This window comes from Diceros bicornis, chromosome 21 (genome assembly GCF_020826845.1).
Source record: "Diceros bicornis minor isolate mBicDic1 chromosome 21, mDicBic1.mat.cur, whole genome shotgun sequence".
Lineage (NCBI taxonomy): Eukaryota > Metazoa > Chordata > Mammalia > Perissodactyla > Rhinocerotidae > Diceros > Diceros bicornis.
Genome location: NC_080760.1, coordinates 51,913,683 through 51,937,395, shown reverse-complemented (window position 1 = coordinate 51,937,395; position 23,713 = coordinate 51,913,683). Strand labels below are relative to the sequence as shown.

Here is a 23,713-nt window from a genome sequence, read left to right as displayed (position 1 = left end):
AAACTAATGTGCCCCCTGAGCCTGTCTGAGACTTAGTGCCAATTGGTGCCAGGCTATTGCTAGACATTCTCACATACATCGTTGACTTCTGTGAATTAGCTATGATTTCCCCCTGTACAGATGGACAAACTGAGGCTTATGGACATTTAACACAACTAGTAAGTGGCAGAACTAGGGTTCTTACCCATGTCTTAGTGCAAAGCCCGTGTCCTTAACCAAAATTCCAGACTGCCTTAAGTGAATAAAGTAAATGTATAGAATTCATGCAAAAAGGAAATATACCATTTGGAATGTCTTTTTCTTTTCTAAAAAATATTTCTCATTGAATTTGTTAAATCATTGAAGACATAAAAGCATGTTGTTACAAGTGCAACAATATCAGCAACCCCCTTGTGTTCTTATCCACTCAATAGTAGCCAATAGTAACATTCTGGCAAATGTTCTTTCACAACTTTGTATCCAAAAATACACATCAATCAAAATTCAGCATTTGAACAATTTGGGAACAATAACAACAAATGCTAAAACATGTTTACCTAGCACAATGTCTGGCTCATAGGAAGTTCTCTGTTAATAATTGAAAGGTTGAATTGTTGTAAGTGTTTGCTTTTGTGTGGTCTACTGCTCACTGTGAGTCCACTGGGCCGTGGTGTGATGGTCACCATTTGCCTTCAGCAAAATTGATGGGCAGAACGAGCCCTAAGAAGTTTCCAGGGCTCTGGAGAAACACCTAGCGGCAACCTAACTTTTTTCCTTGCTTCCGAGTTGCTGTGGGCAGGTCAGCTTGAGCTCTCTGTGCGTCTTGGATTCTTTGACATGCCCTGCCCCCAGCAGCCCATCCTGCCAACAGCTCCACGTCATCGACTACTGTAATCCATTTGGGCTTGTCTGGTTTTGCCACTAGGCAATGAGTTCCTCAAGTTCAAGGGTTTTGCATTATTTACCTACGAACTACCAATGTCTACATAATGCTGGACACAGTAGGAACTCAACAAATCTTTGTGGAGGAAAGTGATTTCAAAATGGTGATAATCGAGTGCCTCGCCCGTAGTAGGTATTGGATTAATGAAATTACAATTTAATTTAAATCACAATTATATAAGTGAATGAAATATCAAAATTGGAATGTCGTCTCAGTATTTACCATGGCTGGCACAGTGCGTCACACACAGACATGCCTGACGGATGCTCGTCCCTCCCCCATCAGCAGCTCTGGCTCAGGGAGGGCTCTGTCTGATAACCAGGCAGCTCACTGAGCCCCAGGGGCCTGAATCGAGGGACTGGGCTGTGTTGGTGGGTGTAAGTCAGGCTTGGGTCTGAATTTGGCCCTTCTGCTTGCTAGCCTTGTGGTTTCCAGCACCTTTTAGAGCATCTTTGTGCCAGAGCCCAGGGAAAGAGCTCAGAAAACAGGATGAGTGTCAGCTTAGGGGCTTGGAATCTCTGGTCAGCGAGCAGGTCTGACATCCTTAGCTCCTGGTAGGTCCATTTTCTATGACCTTTACAAGGTTATATGGGCCCCAGGATTCCCCTCCAGCCACACAACTTGTTCTTCTACTAGGAAAGAAAGTCCTTAACCCTCTTGACCACCTCCTCTATAAAGTGATTTAGTAGATGTACCTGGTATACATACATATAAATATCTATAATCCCTTTTTGTTTATTTCATGATAGCTCTTCCCGCAGGGGTCTCTCCAGTCATTCATTTAACACATTCTGAATGCTAGGTGTGCTTAGGGGACAAAGGAGCACTTACAACACAGCCCTGATGCAGAACTGCTCACAGGGTGTTCAGGGTGAGGGTTCAGGTGCTCTGTGCTATGGGGGACAGAGAAGAGCACTGCACTCCACTCAACCACTCACCAGGCATCAGATACTTACTTACTAGGACACAGATTGTGGCCCTGCGTGTTTATACACTCCCCTCGTGTAATTTTTACTACAAGTCTACAGGTATTTAGTAATCACTTCACATATGCAGAGAGACCTAGAGAAGTTAAGTGACCGGTCCAAGGACAATGGCCAGATAAGAGCAGAAGCCTCCTTTGTTCTACTCTACTCTGCTCTACTCTCCTGTTCTCTACTTTATGCTACTTTACTTCTATTCTGCTCCACTTGACTGTACTTTTACTCTGCTCTATTCTACTCTACTCTGCTTCTGCTCTTCTCTCCTCTCCCCTCCCCTCCCCTCCCCTCTTCTCCCCTTGGCTCCTCCCCTCTCCTTTTCCCTTCTCTTCTCCTCTCCTCTCTTCTGTGTCAGAGTGTGGCCTGATAGGGCTGGGGTTTCACATAAGGTTTCCTGGAGGTCTAACATCTAAGCTGAGCCTTGGGGGAAAGAGGAAAATTTGCAACACTGCTTTTAAATTATTTGTTCCTCCTTCTGGCTGTCCTCCCTACAATGTATGGTCCTAGAGGCAGAAACTCTGCCTTGTTTATCTCCATCTCCACAGCTCTGGTAAAGAGGGGCTGTACAATGTTTGTGGCATGAGTGAGTGCTTGTGTGGTTAGTGGTGGGTTAGTGAGGGAGGGAGGGAGGGAGGAAGGGACTGCAGAAGTGCATGACCGCACGGATGGACAGGCGAGTGAGCAGATTAATGAAACAATGAATGAGAAAGCAAATACATGAACGGATAAGTGAATAAATGAGTTAGTGAATTAATTAACATCACCAAGTTTTGATCAGCCATGCCTGGATGGTTCTTCAGGTGAAAAGGAAATAGGATGAGATTGCAGTGGTCCTTTCTTTAGACAGAACCTTTCAAGAAGCTTTTCTTCTGTCCCTCCTGCTGAATTCTCCCACCAATAAATGCTCACACTGTGTTTAAAAAGCCTATCTTGACCAGATACAGCAAAGCACAGAGGTAATGAGCAGAGCTCCCTTCCACAGGCTCCCCTTGAGGGGGATAAATTCCGGGATCTTCCCCTCAGCTTTAGTCCTGGGGTCCCAACACAGTGATGCCAAAGCCACAGGCTCCCTTAGGAAATGAGCTGGAGAACTCCACCTTGTGATGGCTCAGAACCCTCTCTTGTCCCACTATGTTGGGCACATTTGTGAATCAATTCCCTGGGAAGAAGACTCATCCTATAGAGCCTCCGTTCCTGGTCCCTCCCTGCACATCCCTGCCTTCTCAATGTGCTCACGCCTGGGGAATGACAGGGTCCTGGTAGGATCTGAGATGAGTTCTTGGAAGAAAAGAAATATCCTTGGTGACTAGGCAACGACATAACTCCTGTGCTAATCCACATGCTTGCTCTGTTCTCGGGAAATAGAAGTTTCAAGATCATTTAAAAAAATTTTTTTAGAAAAAATAAAAGAGAAGTGTCTCTTGCTATTTAAGTTAAATATAGAGTTAAATATAGTGCAGACACTCCACCCATTGATTCATTTCCCTGTTACACTGATAACTGGAGTGCCTGTCACCATTCCAGGCACCAAGGAAGAGAGACCAGAGACATAATCCCTAAGTCTACGGAGCTCAGTGGAGAAGACCAATAAGTAGGTCATTTTAGTATCACTTGTGGGTTGCTGAAAACTGGGGGGTCTGTGGGAGCCTAAAGAAGATAGTGACATACTCCCTGCCTGAGAAATCAGGGAATGCTTCACAGAGGAGAAGGAACACAAGCTGGGTTTTGAAGGATGAGTAGGAGTCTGCCTGGCAAGGAAAAGACATCATCTCAGAGGTCACAGCAGAGGCAATGCCAAAGAGTTAGGAAGAGAAAATGCTGGGGTGTTTCTTTAAGGTTGGAGAATAAGGTCTGTGAAGTGGAATGTGGTGGCCAGGAGCCTGGAAAAAGAGGTTAGGATCAGGTTGAGAAGGGCCTTAAAGAGAAGGCTGTGAGCTGGGAAATGACATGAACAGACCCGTCTCATCCGATGTATCTATGCTTAGAGTCAGCAAGGCCCTTTGCAAACTCACAGAGTATAATGCAAATATAACAAGCGGGGAATTTACAGTCTGGTGCAGATGTAGAAGTCTCAGTCTCAGAAAGGAAACTGTCCCTAGAGGTTGTGTGGAGTGTGTGTCCTCAGGGGCAGAGCTGGGAGCTCAGATTAGAGACTACAGGGTATCTTAAGGTAGGGGTTATAAACAGCCCAGTTGCCGGAGCCTGCCTGTTGTGAGACAGCTCTCCACTGGGAAAGGAGAATCAGGGCCTGATGGGATCTTGACCACTGACCTTTCCTTCACGTCCTCATCCGACGATGGCTAACATCCCAAACTCCTTCCTGCTCTAAGCACTTAGGGCCTTGCAGAGTTGTGAGCACTGGTTACTAGAGACATCCAGATTTAAATGAGTGTGTAAGAGGGGCAGAGGGGGGATTCAAGCATCGGGTTATGGAGGAGCAGACCACTCTCGCAGATAGGGTGTCTCTGAGCTGGGTTATATGGTCATGCAGAAAGGATTGTTGGTATGAAATAAATGCCGAAAAGGATTCTCTAGCAATAATAACTTCCTTTAATTGAGCGCTTGTAGCTTTTTTTGTTTTTTATTTTTTATGGCTGCCATTGACTCGCAACCAGGCACTGTGCTGGGGACTCTCATCCCTCCAGTTGACTGGTGAGGCAGGTTAATCCCCATTTTACAGATGAGGCAACTGAGTCTTAGAGAGAGATACCAGCTGAGATCACACAGCTCATGAGTGATGGAGAGAGGACCCAAAGTACAGTCCGTCTGGCCCCCATGGTCCATGGCTCTCCCATCCACTGTACTGTCTTACAGGGAGGCATCGTGGCTCTCATTATTCTCCCCCAGAAAAAGGGAGCCTACTGGGATGGCACCTCCAAAATCAGTTTGGGTACGTTAGCACTATTTATATGCATTGCTTCATCAGACCAGAGGCTGCTCAAAATAAGTTAAACAGAAATATCTTTCTGTGTCCTCAGGACCCTGTAATCTGAGACAGTCTCTTGTGAAATGAACTGGGACACCGTATTTGAGAGGGAAAGAAAAGAAAAGAAAGAAGAAAAAATTGGGAAGAATTCAATGCTGAACATGTGAAAGAAATAAGAATGGTGCTATGACAGCTCTGAGATGTTTGAATAGACGAATAAAACAATGAAGAGCGATTAACATTTTCTTGTGCTGGTGGTGGGCTGGCTGTGGGGAGGGCATCCTCCTGTTTGTGCCCAGCTCCACTGGCCCAGGAAGGGCACAGGGGTGGGGTATCTGGATGGATTTGGAAGTCAGCCCTTGGAGGGGGATGTTGAACAGGGTAATTCTGGGAAAGTATATCTAAACTGAGTTGTCAATCAAAGATGAAAGAAGAGGAAAAGGGGACAAGTTACAGAGTGAGGAAGGAGTTTAACGAACCAGGGATGCCACGTGAGAGAGGCTGGGTGAACTCCAGAGATGAGGTGGCTGTATCTGCTGGGCCTTGTTAAGTACAGGCGTCCGCTCTGTAATTTGTAATAAAAGAACCCCAAATTGACTTAACCTTAAAAGGTGAGGGTGGGGAAATGTTTTCCTCACACAACATGTAAGCTCTGGGTGCCTCTGGACTTTGGGCAAAACTAGATTAAGGTGCTCAGGTGATGAATCTTGTCTTGTTTCCCTCAATGTGCAACTTCATTCTCCATCACGATCCCTCCATGTTGTGGCAAATGGCCTTCAGCATCTCCAGACTTAGCAACTCTAGCAGAAATGTACCTCTCTCCCTAGAAACTCCGGCAGAGGTCCCAGGGATGGCCCTAATGGGACCAGCTTGGTTTATGTGCTTATCCTTGGTCAAATTCCAGCATCAGGGGGCTATGGTATCCATGTTGGGCCAGTCTGGTCGCATGCCACCACTCTTGCCAGGCAAGTGGGTCCCCTCACGCGAATCACATCAACTGATGGTAGGAGAAACATTTTCACCAAAAGCAAGAGATGGATTTTGCTACCTGAAGAGGGGAGTCTTGGGAGGCAAAAGCAATAGTGGGACCAGGCAAGAGACAATCGTTGGTGTGCAGGAACTCAGAGGGGGACTAGACAGAAACGGTCTCAGCGTGCTTCATTTCTGTGATACACGCGGGGTCAGGTTATACGGCCCCCTTCTCTCTCAACTCCACTTAAAGCCCAGTAGCCTCAACGCCTTTGTGGAACTAAGCTTACGATTCAAAATCGATGAGCATTTTGCTACATGTTACTTAAAGCACAAAACTCAAACCAGTGACGTTAAAGGCCCCCCAGTCTGTCCTAGACTGTCCCTTCCACTTACATCTTGATCCCCTTCAGGAGGCAGCCAGTAATTCCTAGACTTGGGTGGCCCAGAATGTGAATCCAGCCTCTGGCATTTTATAACCGTATGACCTTGAGCAGTGTCCTGGCCTTGGGTTTCCAGTCTGAAAGGGGACAGTAACTCTGAGCATATCAGGCTATTGTGGGGATTCCATGTGACTGAGTAGATAAATATCCTGGCTCTGCACCTGCTGTGTGGTTGATACTGCATGAATCTTAATTGAATTCTTGTATAAATCAGTTCTGATTCGTGTGCCACCAACCTTGAGTGGATTAGCGTAGGGAGCATTTTTCTTATTTACCTGTCAGTCCTGTCAGTCAGATGCAGGGGTGGTTAATAGCAATAATGCTGAAGGAACCACCTTGGACAAATGAAACTCAATGACACACAAGAATGAAACAGTTTTATGTTCCCCATCTCTGCTTTAACCATGTTCAATAAAAGCCCCCTTGCTTGTCCCTTAACAAACCTTGACCAAATCGCATGACTTTCTGTCCACTCACTGGTGCTACAAAGGCTGGTCCAGTTAGTTCCAGTGTCAAAGTTTAATCCTATATTCAGTGTCAAATTTTAATCCTATATTCAGTTTACAGCTCTCTGCCCTCCCATCACCACCAATGATAAACCATCATCCTGAGGGATCCGGGTGGGGAAGAGGGTGGTCAGCTCTTTCCCCCCTTCCCCCTCTTTCTCTGGAGGGTTGGAGTGAGGATGAAGGGGAAGCGAAGGGGCAGTAGGTCCCTACTTCAGTGGCTGCAGTGGTATCCCTCTCCTGGCTGTCTTTGCCACCAATACTTCATTGTGTTTAAGGCACCCATTGTGTTTAAGGCTCCCTAATGGGGCTTCCTCACCTCAAAGTTCCCCAACTTGGGAGATCTCTTCTAGTTAGATCTCTCCTATGCCTCTTCTGCTTCTGCCTCAGCACTGCCCTTTATGGCAGCTTACAGTCAGAGTCTCCTTGTTGTGCAAAGAGCTGTCTTGGTTGGAGACCAACCCAATAACTCAAGCCTAGCTTCCTTCTGTGATGTTCATTTGACTCATGGGAAACATACTCATCCTTGCTACATGGAATCGTGGGAGTGCAGGCTGCCCCTCCCATGACCCTGCACTTCCAGCTCTCCCATTCTCTTCTTTATTCACATAGGGCCAAGCAGACATGCAATCAGGCGACAAAGGTGAGGCCAGAGAGGTGGGTACAAGCCTGTCCGTGAAAGTCTATGATGAGGAGGACTCTGAGCTTTACCCCAAGGCAGTGAGGGGTTACTGCAGGATTCATCCCTGAGTCTATTGATCTTATTTGTGCATTAGGAGCCTCATTTGGTTTTTGTGAGGATGTGCAGACAATGAGGTAAGGGGTGAGTCTGAGGGCTGGAGGCCACTTTCTGAGGCTGTTGGTTGCAGGAATCCAAGAACTGAAGGAGGCCTTTTACTCCTCACCAATCCCTCTTTCTGAATGGCTGGCTCCTTCTCATTAGTCATATCTCAGTTCAAATATCCCCAACTCAGAGGAGACTTTCCTTTTACAAAGTGTAAAAATTGTCCTCCCCAAGTCACCTTCTATCACTTGACCCTGTTGTGTTCAAATCAATTATTGCCCCCAGAAACCATGTTGTTATTTATTTGTTTCCTTGTTTAGTTTTTCCTTCTCTCCCTAGAAAGTAAGCTCCCAGGAGGCAAGGATGTTGCTATAACCAGTGATGAAAACAATGCCTGGCACATAGTCTGGGACTCCATAAATACTTGTTGAATTAGTTAATCAATAACTCTAAAGAATGTGCAGAATAATGAAGAAGTGGGCCATGGCTTCAGGATGAGGATGTGTGTTTCAAGTCCTTTGGGGGCCCATTTAAGAAATCTTCATTGTTTCAAACAGACAGATATGGCTTGAGTTTCATTCACAGTTTTTAGCTACTGGGAGAGAAACACAACTGGCATCTGTCCTCTTCCTACGGGAAAAAAATAACTGCTAGGAAATATTTTTGAATTTCATAGCGTAAAGAAGAAGCTTAGGAAAACACGTTTCTCACTCTATTTCCATCTCCTTCAATCAAATTAATCCTGTGTTTTGGCAGTGTAGAGCTTAAGCGGATTCCATTTAAATCTTAGGATGTCTGAATGGAGAGGACGCAAGGACTGAATGGATGTTCTTGCTCATTAGCAGGACCAAAGAATCCTAAAGGCCGAAGCTCTTTTCTTTTCTCCCCTCCCACAAGGCACCCAATCAAGTACTTTTATTCTATAGAGGACACAGACCAATCCTCTCTGGTCAAATGAAAAGAACACAGAATGTAGGATCATAATGGTCTAGGATTAAATTCCAGTTCTATCACTTCATGGCTGTGTGATTTGGGGCACATTCCTTAACTTTCCTGAACTTGAGATCTCTCACCTGTAATAAACACTTTGTCAGCTTGTTATGAAGAGATAAAACAATGTGAGTGAAACAACCAGCATGGTTCTGGCTGCCATTTATATCATTTGTGGCATTGTATGTTCAACACATCTGTTACTGCACAATCTATTGGGTCAGCTGCCATTCTACAGGTTTGGACATATATTTTCACTGCCCTAAAAATCCTGTGCTCCACCTCTTCATCTCTCCTTACCCCCTAATCCCTGGCAGCCACTCATCTTTTTGTTGCCTTCATAGTTTTGTCTTTTCCAGAATGTTGTACAGTTGGAGTCATACAGTATATGCCTTTTCAGATTGCCTTCTTTCACTTAGTAATATGCATTTTACTCCATGTCTTTTCATGGATTGATAGCTTATTTCTTTTTAGCACTGAATAATATTCCATTGTCTGGATGGACCATAGTTTATTTACCCATTCACCTATTGAAGGACATCTTGGTTTCTTCCAAGTTTTAGCAATTATGAATAAAGCTGCCATAAACATCCGTGTTCAGGTTTCAGTGTGGAGATGCTTTTAACTCTTGAGTAAATACCAAGGAACACAATTGCTGGATTGTATGGTAAGAGTATGTTTAGTTGGTAAGAAACCACCAAACTGTCTTCCAAAGTGGCTGCACCATTCTGCATTCCCACCAGCAGTGAATGAGAGTTCCTGCTGCTCCACATCCTCGCCAGCGTTTGGTGTTGTCAGTGTTCTGGATTTTGGCCCTTGTAATAGGTGTGTAGTGGTATCTCATTGTTGTTTTAATTTACAGTTCCCTCATGACATATCACATGGAGCATCTTTCCATATGCTTATCTGCTACCTGTATATCTTCTTTGGTGAGGTGTCTGTTAAGATCATTGGCGCATTTTTAAAATCAGGTTGTTTGTTTTCTGATTGTTGAGTTTTAAATGTTCTTTGTATATTTTGGATGAGAGTTCTTTATCAGATGTGTCTTTTGCAAATATTTTCTCTTACTCTGTCTTGTCTTTCCATTCCTTTGAAATTACCACACAGAACTATCCACGATAAATGTCACAGGAAAAATATTGGATCAGGGGAAGAAAACCAAAGATAGAGAAGTACTCTAGCATGTCCACTTCTATTAGTAAGTGTAGTTATGAAAGTGAAACTGACACTGGTATTGGAGGTGGGGAACAATTGACTTCTGTCTCCCCTCTGACTCTTGCCTGCACACGGGTACCCTCAGAGCTCTGTCTTCTCCTCCCTGTGCACTATCCCAGGAGTATCTCCAGCCCCAGTTTCTCTTCTCAGCTCTAGACTCAATGTCTATCTTTCTTAGACTTCTCCACTTGGCTGTCTTCCAGGTACCTCAAACTCACTAAGTATGTCCATCCGGAACTCATCATCCCCGCCCCACTCCATGACAGGCTCCCAGATGTTCAAACTGGAATTCTGGGCTTCCTTCCACCCTCCCTTCTCCCTCTATCTCTCCATTCCCTGCCAGTCACCTGGTATCATGAAATCTGCAGCTGTACCACTTGACCTGCTGCTGTCCTAGGGAAGGCTATCTGCATCTCTTTTTCGATGTTGCACTAATCTTCATTGGTCCCTCTACTCCATCCATCCTTCTGAATAGCGTTTCCTAAATCACACCAGTGGATGCCACTCCCATGCTTGAGAACACCCATTGGTCCCAGGAGGTCTCCAGGCAAAATCTGACCCCTTTCTCTGGGTCACCACACAAGTCTCTAGACTGCCTTTATTAATGCTCTTTCCTCAAACTTGAATGCCTTCCTCTCCTCAAATCCCTACCTTCTGCTCCAGCCTGAATTTTTTCCATTCCCTTCATATCCTCCTCTAAAATACTGTTCTTCTTGCTCACCTCAAGAATGATACTCGAAGGGAGGTGGACTGTTCCTGGTGAAGGCAACCCTTATCCTTCTGCCTACTCCCCATCCATCTTTCCAAACTCAACTCAGACATCGTCTCCTCCAGGAAGCCTTCCCTGACCTCCTAAGCCTGTGTTAGGCACTCGTCCCTCCCTCATGAAAATGTAGGTATCTACTTGCTGTCTGTCTCCACCATTAGGCTGCAATCTCTTTGGGCAAAGTTTCTTCTCCTCTGTGCCTGGCACTTAGTAAGTGCTTAACATGCATTTAGGGCATGATGTAATTAGAGTATAAAACAATAAATCCCCAGAACCCCTCTGCCATCAACGTCAGCTGAGTTCTCCAAGTAGCTCAGACTGAAGAGTCTCTGCCTGATATCCATTATGGCAATATTGGCAAACATTTTACTTTATAAAAGATTATCACACCCATTGCCTCATGTCATCTCCTCTACAGATCTGTGAAGTAGGGGATATTGTCCCCATTTTATAGGTGAGGAAACAAAGGATTGGAAAATAACAAAAATAGTATGCCTTAAGCACTTGCTGTGGTCACATGTTGTTCTAAGCTTTTGACGTGTAGTGACATTTAATTCTCCTAATGGTCTGTGAGATAGATATTATTATCTCCACTTTATATGTGAAAAGGCTGAGGTCCAGAGAGGTTAAGTGACTTCCCCTGGTTTGCACAGCTAGTAAGAGGCAGAATTGGAATTTGAACACAGGATTCTGATTGGGAAGCTTCATCATCATGCTAGCTGCCCCAGAGAAGTCCATGCAGGACCGTGCCTGGCATACACAAGGTAGTCAAGATGTATTTGTTGGCTGAAGAGGACTTGTTCCAAGTCACGCAGAACCGAGTTTGGATCCAGGACATATGCTTTCCAGCATTTCCTAGGTAGTTGGACTCTCAAGTTTCTGTAGAGACAGAAGCCACCTGGCTCCCTCTTCCCCTCTCTGACAAGCAAGTGCAGTTGAATTGTAGACAGCTCAGCAGGCATGCACCTGAGGCTCAGAGCTGGGCCTGTGAGAGAAGAACCCAGCTCAGTGGTCTGGACACAGCCACGCATACTTTTATGTCTCCACCAGATTCCTGCCCAGATCATCACCCGTCACCCCAGCAACACATTGGTTGTGCCTCATTCTACCCAACCCCCACCCACAGTGGGCAGTGGCCAGACCCTCTGAATCAGACAGAGCTCGCACTCTGCCCAGGCTGCCCTAGCAATGTGACAAATCTCATTTTCTCTCTCTAAATTGCTTTCTGCTCAGTATCTTACCCCATTCTCACCCCGGCTCCCTGAATAGGGAATGCTGGTTACTATGGCGATGGGCGAGCTTGTAGAAGGAACTCAGCTCAGTAAATTAATTGCTGGACTTTTGGAGACTAATGGCAGAGCCCTGCCTCCCAGGAACAGGGTGTGGCCTGCATCATGCCAGCTTATTACCCAAGCCCTAGAAAGAGCTCAGGGCCTGGTGAGAAAGAGATAGAATAATGGTACCCATGCTTGCTGAGGCTACAACCCGAAGTGGACTGGGAAGATAGGGAGATGTTTCCTGCATATTTAGTCTGTGCCAGGACCTGTGCTGCAGGCTTTGCAGAAATTATTTTGTGTAACCCTCACAGCACCTCCAATGGAGTAGAGATCATCCCATCTTATGGGGATGAAATGCTCATTCATACCACTAAGGAGTAAAGCTAGGATTCCATACCAAGCCTGCCTCATTCGGTGGGCCGTTTGTTATGAACATTCCATTTATTCTTGGATGGAAGGCCATTCTCTCCTCTACAATCTCTGCCAGAAGATAGAAGCACAAGGAACATTTCCTAACTCATTCTATGAAACTGGCATTACCCTAATCCCAAAACCAAACAAAGATATTCCAAGAAAAGGAAGCAACAGGCCTCGTGAACATGGATGCAAAAATCCTCAACGAAATATTAGCCAATTGAATGCAAACATGTATATAAAAAGAATTATATACCACAGCCAAGTGGGATTTATCCCAGGTATGTAAGGCTGGTTCAATGTTTGAAAATTTATTTATGGAATCCATCACACCTACAGGCCATGAAGGCCATTCTCTTCCCTCTGGGCTATCATTGCCTAGTTTCTTCCCCTCAAGTCTTCCCCTTCCCTTCGACGAACTTCACCTCCACTTTTCTGTGGACTGGGTGGTGCGTAGCTTGGTTTTTGATTATATCCTTTGCTGGTTTCCTACACTGTTTTGTGCTTAAGAAATAGGTGTCACTCCAGCCAGATTCCAGCATCCCAAGAAAAGCCACATTGCCGCGTGATTACGAGCGTGGGCCTGTGATTGCCTGGGACTGAATCCCTGGCCCTAGTGTGGAGTCCTGGGCAGGTTACGAAGCCCTTTGTGCCTCAGTTTCTCACTCTGTAACATGGGGTTCATGATCCCTGCTATTCAGAGTAAATGAGTTATGTGTAAAGTCCTTAGAACAGCTCCTGATCCACATTAACTGTTAGTGCTGGAAAGAGCCGGCAATGTGAGAGGGCTGAGCATGCTGTCCTGCTGCGCAGGATGCTGGGAGTGGGGCCATCCTCAGCCCGGGTGTGGGGATGCTCGTGAGCTGTTACAGAATCTGCTGCCTGTTTTCTCAATCAGGCCAACTGGTCTGTCTTCAGTAGAGGGAGGAGCTCCTGGGAACTCCGTCCCCTTTGCTGTCTTCCCGCCAAGTCTCAAGACTCACAATCTTTTCAAGGAAAGAAGATGGAGACTCCCCAGTCTCCTCTCTCTTGGCCTGCCTGAGGTTCACGACAGATTGACCCTGCTCTGACCTAGGATGATGTCTTAGCTCAGGCCGCTATAACAAAATACCACCGATTGGGGAGTTTAAACAACACACATTTATTTTTCATAGTTCTAGTGGCTGGGAAGTCCACAATTAAGTCCAAGGTTAAGATTAAGACAGAAGTTTCAGTTCTAGTGAGGGCCCACTTCCTGGCTTGTAGACAGCCACCTTCTTGCTGTGTCCTTACGTAGTAGAGAGAGAGAGAGAGCTCTGGTGTCTCTTCCTCTTCTTATAAGGACACTAATCCCATCGTGGGTCCCCTGCCCTCAGGGCCTTTTCTAAACTTAAGTACCTCCCAAAGGCCCCACCTCCAAATGTCATTACATTGGGGGTTAAGGGTTCAACATATGAATCTAGGGGGACACAATTAGGTCCATAGCAAAGAGCCTGAACAAACACTTGTAGGAGGCAGGTAGAGAGAAAGAGGGAAGGTAGGAGAATCTGGAAGGGACCACTCACACTCCAGCATCCATCCTGGGCACTTACAGGTCCTCCTTTCCCCTCAACTCTCACCACTGTTTAATTTCCCATTGCTGCTATGACAAAGTGCTACAAACATAGTGGCTTAAAACAACACAAATTTATCATCTTAAGGTTCCCAAAGTCAGAAATCCAAAGTGGGTCTTATTGGGCCAAAATCAAGGGGTTGGCAAGGCTGTGTTCCTTCAAGAGTCTCTAGGGGAGAATCCCTTTCCTTGCCTTTTCCAGCTTCTAGAAGCCACCTGCAATCCTCAGCTCTTAGCCTCTTCTTCCATCTTCAAAGCCAACAGTGGCTGATCAAGTCTTTCTCAGGCTGCCGTCAGTCTGGTTCTGACCCAGCCTCCCTCTTTCTCTTGTAACGACCCTTGTGATTACATTGACCCCATCCAGATAATCCAAGTTAATCTCCATATTTTGAGGTCAGATGATTAGCAACTTTAATTCCACCTATAACCTTAATTTTCCTTTGCCATATAACATAATATATTCACAGAGATTGGGATATGAACATCTTTTATTTTTTTATTGTGATGACAAATATATAACATAAATTTTGCCATTTTAGCCATTTTAAGTATGCAATTCAGTGGCATTAATTATATCCACGTGTTGTGCAGCCATCACCATTATCTATTTCCAGAACTTTTTCATCATCCCAGAATGAAACTCTATAACCATTAAGCAATAACAGAAGATATCTTTCCACTTATTTAGATCTTCTTTAATTTCTTTCAGCAATGATTTGTAGTTTTCAGTGTGCAAGTCATGCACCTTTTTGGTTAAATTTATTCCTAAGTATTTTACGCTATTTTGTTGATGCTATTGTGAATGAAAATATTTTCTTAATTTCCCTTTTGGATTATTTGCTGCTAGAGTACAGGAATGCAGCAGATTTTTGAGTGTTGATTTTGTATCCTACAACTTTGCAGTATTTGTTTATTAGTTCTAACAACTTTTTATGAATTATTTAGGGTTTTCTACATAGAGGACCATGTCATCTACAAATAGAGATCATTTTGCTTCTTCCTTTCCAAGTTGGATGCCTTTTATTTCTTTTTCTTGCGTAATTGCTCTGGCTAGGGCTTCCAGCACCATGTTGAATAGAGATGGTGTAAGAGGGCATTCTTGTTTTGTTCCAGATCTTAGTGGAAAAGCTTTCAGTCTTTCACCTTGAGTATGACTTTTGCTGTGGGTTTTTTGTATATGAGCTTTATCATGTTGAAGTTTTCTTATCTTAGTTTATTGAGTGTTTTTATCATGAAAGGGTGTTGGATCTTGTCAAATGCATTTTCTGTATCAATTGGGATCATCACGTGTGTTTTTTTCCCTTCAATCTGTTAATGCAGTGTATTACTTTGATTGATTTTTGTATATTGAACCACCCTTGCATTCCTGAGGTAAATCCCACTTGGTCATAGTGTATAATCCTTTTAATATGTTGCTGTATTCAATTTGCTAGTCTTTTGTGAAGTATTTTTGCATCTACATTCGTAAGGGTTATTGGTTTGTAGTTTTCTCTTTTGTGTGTGTGTATTTGGCAAGATACATGACCAAGTTCCTTTCTGAAAATCTGGAGAGTACAACTTGGTTAAAGCCCAGTTTCTGCAATGAGGAAAATTATCAAATTTTTTAGCCCTAGAAAATACTGAACGACTATGGCTGTTACCATTTTATCTCCCCTGTCTGCCATCTTATTTCATGAAAAAATAATGGCTCAATAGTTGTTTCTAATATTTGGATTTGCTGTATCCATGGAGATATGGAAATAGTGTGGGCTCAGTGACTAGAAGAGGCTGGGTTCAAGTCCCAGTCCCTCCTCTGGCCAGCTGGGTGACCTGTGGAGAGATATGTATCTTCTTTCCATCTAAGTCCCCTCCTTCACCAAATGGAAACGATGAAACCTGCCTTGAAGAGTCACATGAGCTCATGTAATAATCAGAAAGTGCCTGGTGCATAATACATGGTAGTTATTCAATTACTTTCATAACTTTTTGTTAATGTCTATGTTCTTCTAATGAATGGCTCCTAGCCACATTCAGATAATAAGATAATATGATAGCAACAGATGCTGGCCATTTATCATTCATTAACAAATCTAATATTTATTTGTTAAGTGACTACTGTGTGCCAGGGACTGTTCTAGATGCTGGGCAAGAGAATGAACAAGACAGACAAGTCCTTGCTTTCATACGGTTTTGAAGGATGAGAGGGTTGGGAAACCCGCTTGACTTGCTAAGATTCTGTGCCCCTCCTCCCCCCCGGACCCTCTGATCCCTGATGTTGGCCTCTGCCCCTATGTGTGCCGTTTTGGGACATTGCCTTTTTTCTTGCTTCTGTGGCTGCCTCCTGCTACTCTCAGAGTATTGTCATTTGGGCTGTTAGACCCTGTGCACTTACGAGTTGGCTGTTAGTGCCCTGGTAAGATGAGTGCACTTTGCCTTCAGGGTGGTAGGGACCAGAGTGTAGAATTCGGGTACTTGTCCTGAGAGCAGTGCACACACCTGTCCTGACAGAGAACTTCCCTAGTACTGTACCCTGGCTCCCCTCTCGGGTTTTGCAGATGCTGTACCCTCTGCCTGAAGTGATCACCTGCCTTTCATCTGACTGAGTCCTACTCAGCTTCCAAGCTTGACTTGGCCATCACTAGTCATGGAAGCCTGACCTTGCCCCCCAGTGCTCCTATAACCCCCTGTGCCTCGCTCCACCAGTGCTCATTTCATCCTACCTTGCCCTGGCCTGTGTCTTACCTGTCTCCCAGGTGTCAGTGAGTGCCCTCGCAGGTGGGTTTGGTGCCATTGATCTGCCTGCACTTAGCACCTGGCATATTAGGGCCGCTGGCAAATATTTGTTGAGTAAATAAATTAATGTTGAAGTCTATAAACTGTTTCCCCTTTCCTGGATCTTGACTTTAACAGTGATGAATACTTTTTGAAATAGACATCCACGTGAAAATAAAATATACAGGAGGGGAAATACGCTTCACTAATAAACCTCATGGATGCAAAGAAATGCATAGAAAGCAAGAAACAATGTCTCTCCAGTTGAGTTGGCAAAAGTTGAAGGAATGACAATCCTCCATGCAGCCAGGAATGTGGAGAGAGGGTTCCCATACCCCCTCCTCTACTGCTGGGGGCACTGGAAACAGGTATAACCTTTTTGGAAAGAAGTTTGATAATCTGTGTCGGGAATCTTTCAAAACTCCTATGACACCCTAAATATTTTCCTACAAGCCTGCCCTAAGAAAATAATTAAATATGGGCAAAGACTTAGGTACAAAGATGCCCTCTTATAACACACTAAACAAATAAAACAGCCTATTAAATGTCCAAAGGTAGAAAATAGGATCAAAACCATGGTGCTGGTGCCACATGTATGGTCCTAGGTAGGCAGTAATGATGGGGCCTGCAGGTCCTCAATACACATTTGCTAATTGATGGATGGGGGGATAGATGGATGAATCACTGAATGGGGGGTACCACTGGGCTGGGCTCTTTAGAAGGTCACACTGTTGGCTGTGAGAAGAGTCGAGTCTGAGGAATGAAGACAAGTTGGGAGGCTGGGTCTGGGGTAATTCCTCCACGTTGGGCCTAGAGGTTGCTTCTTGTGGCTTCTCTGCTCGAGGTCCTTTCTATAAAGGTGTGTCTTTCTCCATATAGGAAATGCTCCAGTAGACCCTAACGGTGTCTCTTCCTGGCCAAGAAATGCTTCTCCCCAAGCACAAGAGAGCCATGGCCAGCCTGCGAGGGAGCACCGTAATGGTCTGCCTTCTCTGGATGCTGCTGCTATGGAGTGGGGACGGTGGCTGTCAGGCCCAGAGGGCAGGTGAGGCCATCATGGGCTGTGCCAGGCTGAAGACATAGCAGTCAGTGTGCACATTCATGCGTGTGTGTGGGTGTGTGAGTGTGTGCCTGTGAGTAAGTTAGTGACTGGCCACGTGTGAGAGAGAGTGGTCACACACCAGTCATCCAACAAGTGTGGGTGCCAGCTGTCCTCCAGCCAATGTGTGTAATACGCAGTTGTCCAGAAAGGGCATTTGTGTGTGTGAGTGTGTGAGCATGTGTGTGAGAGAGTGTGTGTGTATGAGTGTGTGAGAGTGTTGTAAGAGAGTGTGTGAGAGTGTGTGTGTGAGACAGAGAGAAGAACGAGCTGTCTGAACGCACATCTTGAGCCAATCATATAATGTGTTGTGAGCTTGTCTCTCTCAAGGGCCTATAGGGTTTAGGGGGCAGTGGGCAGGATCCTATTGTGTTGTCCTGTCCTGTGTAGGCTTTGGGGCCATTTCAGGGGGAATGGACACACTGGAGTCTAGCCAGGAAAGGTGGCCAGGACAACCAGGAGAACGTGCCTCTACAGTAGACAGAGGAAGTGGGAGAGTTTGCTGGAGAAGAGGAGGCCCAGGGGCAGAAGGGGGTGAGACAGACAGGACGGTTTTGCTCCCCTGTCTGAGGGCCTCCTGGGAGAAGGCACTGTCTGTGCAGAGACATAAAGGAGAGGTCAGGGGCACGAGCGGGTCCCTTTCACAGCACCCAGCACAGAGCTTGTGCGTGGGGGTCCTCAGCACACAGACGGGCGGGATGCTTAGGGACTGCCCACAAGGCGGTAGGGAGAGGCCTGTCACAAGATGGCCGGATGTAAAACGCTGCCCCCATTTTGCAGATGAGGAACTGAGGTAAAGACAAGCCCAAAGCCCCACCACCACCACCCCAGGTGAGGCTGGGAGAACACAGGAAGTGCTGCACCAAAGCCCAAGCTTTTTTTCCCCCGAGCCTGCAAAGAAAAAACAAACAAAAAACCCTGAAGGCTTGTGCTTCTACATGGTGTTTACCAAGTTCTCTTGTGTATTCTACTTTGCCTGAGCCTCTCAAAGCCCAGCTAGCTAGAAAGACAGTATTTCAGAGTGGAAAATGGTGGCCCAGAGGGAAGCAGTCAGCTGCCAGGGGTCACACGGCCCTTGCCTGTGGCAGAGCTGAGGCCAGAAGCCAGGGCACCGGGCCCAGGGTCAGGGCCCTTCCTACAACATCACACTTCACAACATCACAACAACACATGCCCACGATCCAGTCTGTTCCCTGGGCTCCAGGAGAAAGTGTACCCAGAGCTCCAAAGGGCCCCTGGGTAAGAGCTTTTGAACAAAAGAAACTTCTGAAGCCTGAAAACAAATTTGCTCAAGGATTACAGCCACAGGCCGGGGCCACAGCAGCAATTATCCTGGACAGGCTGGGACATTATTGTCCCAAAGACAAAAGGATGACCTTTTGTTTCAGGGAGAAAACCTCCCCAGGAATTAACTTGGAGTCCACACATCTGGGCCAACACACTCCAGAAGCTCTAATCCTGTTAGGGATCAATCCTGCGAAGGCAGCGTTTGCCTCAGCTCCCAACAGGCAGATTGTAACTTGGATTTTAAAAACTAGAGGCAAAATAGTTGTGGAAAATTCAAGCGTGGCAGTGGCTCAGGGCGGGATGGGGAAGTATCTGTGTGCGCATACATACATACAGCTTTATTGTTTTTCTGTTTTTTTTAACTTAATTCATTGCTTGTGAATATAAAATCAGAAGTGCAAAATAATAAAATTCACTCATGGTTCTGCTTATCAGAGGTAAGCAATGTTTCTTTCCCAGGTTCTCTCATGCACGCATACACCATCGCACACATAGACACACACAACATTTCACACCCAGCAATGTATTGGACAGTGTATCCATGTTGGTAAATAAGGATTCCTTTACAGCCCTCGCTGTCAGTCTGCCTGGCTTCCGCTGTACGAACACAGGATGGTTATTATTTAAGTAGCTCCGTATGGCTGATCAGGTAGATTGTCTCCAGGATTTTGCTTGGCAATGCTGCCATGAATTTCATTATACATCTTTTTTTTTCCCTTTCATTTCTCTGCTTATTTTCTTAGGGTAAATCACTAAAGTTGGAATTGGTGGATCAAAAGATACTCTCCTTTATAAGGCTTTTAGAACCCTGAAAATGGGTGTGAAAAACCCCACGGCCACTTGCCAAGCAGGCAAACGCGTTCTCCTCACGTTCTCACTGGTTCCCATGGTCTATTTGATTTCTGCCAATCGGATAGTTTAGCAAAACGGGTTTTTTTCTTTGTTTGTTTTTATTTTGTTTTTACTAGCCAAATGTTTGTGCTAGGCATTCCCGGAGGCCTGGTCAACTGCTACTGTTGACGTGACCAAGCCCCAGATTCTGGAAGAGTCCAGCCCGGGACTTCTTGAGAGTTCCCGTTTACACGTGTGCAGTACTTTGGAGTTTAGAAAACACTTTTCCTCCTGTGATCTAATTGTGAAATGAGGATGAGCAAGCTCTTGGCACTGGGTTGCCCTGTGGATCAGAAATAAATTATACAGTGCTGTGTTTTATTTAATCAGAAGTGTTGTATAGTTAATATAAAATTTATATTTATAAAAATATAAACATTTTTATAAAGCATTAGAGAATTTATAAAGATTTATATTTAAAAATATATGAATGCAATATATTTTATATGAATTCTAATAGTGCAATACTGTAGACTGTTTAAACATCCCACAGGAGAACACTGGCCAAATAAATTATGTTCATCCGTGCAGTGGACTCTGCAGCCATGGAAACCGGCATTGTCACACTGGAAATGAGTTTCCAGCATATTGCTGGATGAGAGGAAAACAGCTTATATGTCAGCGTGTCTGCCACACTCTCACTTCCATCAATAACTATGTGGAAATAGAAAATAATTAGGTATACACACCGTGGGTTAATGGTGATTATCTCTGTGCAGATGGGAATGTGAGCATTTAAAACAGTTTTTTCTTGGCTTTTTTTTGAAATGGGCATGCATTATTTGTAGTAGGTTTGAAAAATAATGAAGTCACTTTGTAACCAAAATAAAAGTATGTAAAGAAATTGGCACAATGGCGTTCCATGAATGTTAATCATTTTTATGTAAAATTATATATTGTCAGCTCAATGTCACAGCAACCTTGGGGACAGTTATCATCAGGTGACAGTTAGGAAACTGAGGTTTGGAGTTTTAAGGCAGCGAGGTTAGGCCCGCAGCCAGTGGGAGGCAGAGTGGACAGGTGTTTTAGGCAGGTGCCTGTGACCACAATGATCACACCTCTAGGTCCCAAGGACAGTGCCCTCTTTCCACAACCCATTGGCTTTTGTATCCTCTCTCTCGCCCCTGCAGGTTGCAAAACCGTTCACTATGATCTGGTCTTCCTCTTGGACACCTCCTCCAGCGTGGGCAAGGAGGACTTTGAGAAGGTCCGGCAGTGGGTGGCCAACCTGGTGGACACCTTTGAGGTGGGCGCCGACCGCACACGCGTGGGGGTCGTGCGCTACAGCGACCGGCCCACCACCGCCTTCGAGCTGGGCCTCTTCGGGTCGCGGGAGGCGGTCAAGGCAGCGGCGCGGCACCTGGCCTACCATGGCGGCAACACCAACACGGGTGACGCGCTGCGGTACATCACCCGCCACAGCTTCTCGCCGCAGGCTGGCGGCCGCCCCGGGGACCGCGCCTTCAAGCAGGTGGCCATCCTCCTGACGGACGGCCGCAGCCAGGACCTGGTGCTGGACGCTGCGGCCGCCGCCCACCGGGCCGGCATCCGCATCTTCGCCGTGGGTGTCGGAGAGGCGCTGAAGGAGGAGCTGGAGGAGATGGCCTCGGAGCCCAAGTCCGCCCACATCTTCCACGTGTCCGACTTTAACGCCATCGACAAGATCCGGGGCAAGCTGAGACGCCGCCTGTGTGAGAGTGAGTGTACGACCTGCTGCCTCGCGGGGCTCTGGCCACCTACCAAGGGTGTGGGGACCAGCGGCCCAGAGCAGCAGCAGCCCCCTGAGCAGAGGAGCCAAGCGGCCAGGTCAAGGGAGCCTGAGCCACACAACTAGCAGGTGGCCTGAGTGGGCGGGAGGCCACCATTCCAGGCTCAGTTATGTAAGAATGCTGGTAGCATTCTTACACCTACACCCAGCGGTGTCTATCACCCAGATAGGGCAGCAGAAGTGGAAAAGAAATTAAAGAGGGCTGGGCTCTAAACCCCATCCACCCTCGGAGACTGGGTAAATGTCTCCCAGTCCTGTGTTCATTTCTGCAATAGGAAAACACCTACTTACCTCCCAGGGCTGTTGAGATCAGAGCAGTGCATGCAAAGGCCTCACTAAAGCCGCTGTACAGAAGGTGAAAGATATTTGGGCCTTTTCTTCTCCTGAGCAGTTGCAATGAGAGATCACGTGAGAACATGAGCCCAGACAGGCTTCAGGAACCCAGCGACCCTGAGTCAGCCATATAGAGACAGCCGGGCGCTGCTTATCCCAGAGGCCAAGGCTGTTGACCTGGTGCCCTCTGAGATAACCCAAGGTCTCTAACTCATTTGTCTGGAATCTATTGCCTGTGGCTGGGGATGGGGGATGGGAGAGGGAGGAGGGGAAGATGGACAGCAGACTGAGACCTTTTGGCCCCTGGGGCTCTGACCCGGAAGGCTGACCTCCAAGACCCTAGAGGGGTCATTCTGAGGCCAGCCCCTTCCCCAGGACAGGCAGGGTGAAGTGGGTTTCTCCAGCTTACACCTCTGCCTGCTTCATTGGGTCAACGCTTCCTTTTTGGGTCACAATCAGTGCTGGATAACTTCCGCCTGCAAGACCAGCAGGGGGCGGGAGCTGAGAGCAGAGTCTCAGTCTCTGTCTTGCTGACTTTTGTGAGGGACTGAGTCATGCTGGGTAGGGGAAGCCCAGAGGGTCACACTGTGCTCAGGGCAGAGAAGCCTTGGGGCCGGGGCAGTGGTGGAGGGGCTGGTTGTGGGAGCAGCTGGGCATGACTTGGCAGAGCAGCAGGGCCTTGTCCCAGGGATGGCCTGGCTTGCAGCCCAGTGAGAAAACAGCTAAACCATGTCCCAGACTGGATGCCCTCGTTTTTTTTACCACTCTGTGACTCTTTTTTCTGTTGGCTCACTTAATCTCCACTGATTTACTCACAGACACTTACTGGGATCTACTTTTTGTGCTGCCTTGTGATGATTTCTGTGTCTATAGCAAGGATAAGACACAGCCCTTGCTCTCAGTGTGTTCATAGTCTAGATGTCGAAAAAGACACATAAAAAGGAATATGACGTGGTGAGGGTGACTTTAACAAAGGTGCCACAGAGCCTCATGGGCGGGGTCCTGCTGTGGTGGATGGTGACCCTGAGAATGAAGGAGGGCTCCCTGGAGGAGGTGGTGCTTAGACGCGTTAGAAGGACAAGCATGAGCTGCAGGACGAGGTGGCGGGATTGAGGGATGGCATGACACAGTCAATGAACTATAATAGGCCCATGTGGCCGGGGTAAAGGAGGAGCGTGGGGATTGGTGGCTTTGTCCAATTGTCAGGTCTCGATAAAGGAGGGCCTTGTGTGCTAAGGGGAGGCGTTAGAAGGTTTTGTGCAGTAGGATGATATAGTTCAATCCGTGTGAGGATGAAATACTGACAGGATGGCAGGAAAAAAGGGAGATGCTGTATAATACTGCTAGAGAAATTCAGAGAACAGTGTTGGAGACATGGAGCATTGTTGGCTAGGCCCATTTTACAGATGAGGAAATCAATGCCCAGAGGGCTAAGTGAAGGCAACTTCCCCTATAGAATGTGAGGAACTGGCCATGCACTTTCCATAAAGGACTTTGTTTGACCCTCATTACAACCTCATAAGATAAAGATGATTTCCTGTTACAGATAAGAGCATTCAGAATGCTGAGATCCTGGAAGGTACACTGCAAGGCCTCCCCGGTCCTCAGCAGTAGGTCAGAGTGGTGATGGGGCCAAGCTGGGAAAGAGGAATAAGGGAAGAGAGACAGCCCAGGCAGGGCTAAGGCTAAGAATTGATCTAGGTGCGTGCTGACCAGAAATCCGGGCCAACAAGAGCCAGACATGGGGTCACAGCCAAGAGGCAGAAAGCCAATGTGGTGGCCCAGGGTCAATGAGCACCTA

At 46.4% G+C, this 23,713-nt stretch overlaps 1 protein-coding gene across 1 annotated transcript in view; it reads left to right on the top strand.

Annotated features, from left to right (window-relative positions):
• The first annotated feature begins 17,482 nt into the window (after positions 1 to 17,482).
• COL22A1 (collagen type XXII alpha 1 chain) overlaps positions 17,483 to 23,713 on the top strand; it is a 268,070-nt gene continuing 261,839 nt past the window's right edge. The window contains exons 1-2 of the mRNA XM_058564983.1: positions 17,483 to 17,579; positions 20,942 to 21,508. Of these exons, the coding sequence (XP_058420966.1) occupies positions 17,486 to 17,579; positions 20,942 to 21,508 (661 nt within the window). The 5' untranslated portion in view covers positions 17,483 to 17,485. The remainder of the gene's footprint in view (positions 17,580 to 20,941; positions 21,509 to 23,713) is intronic.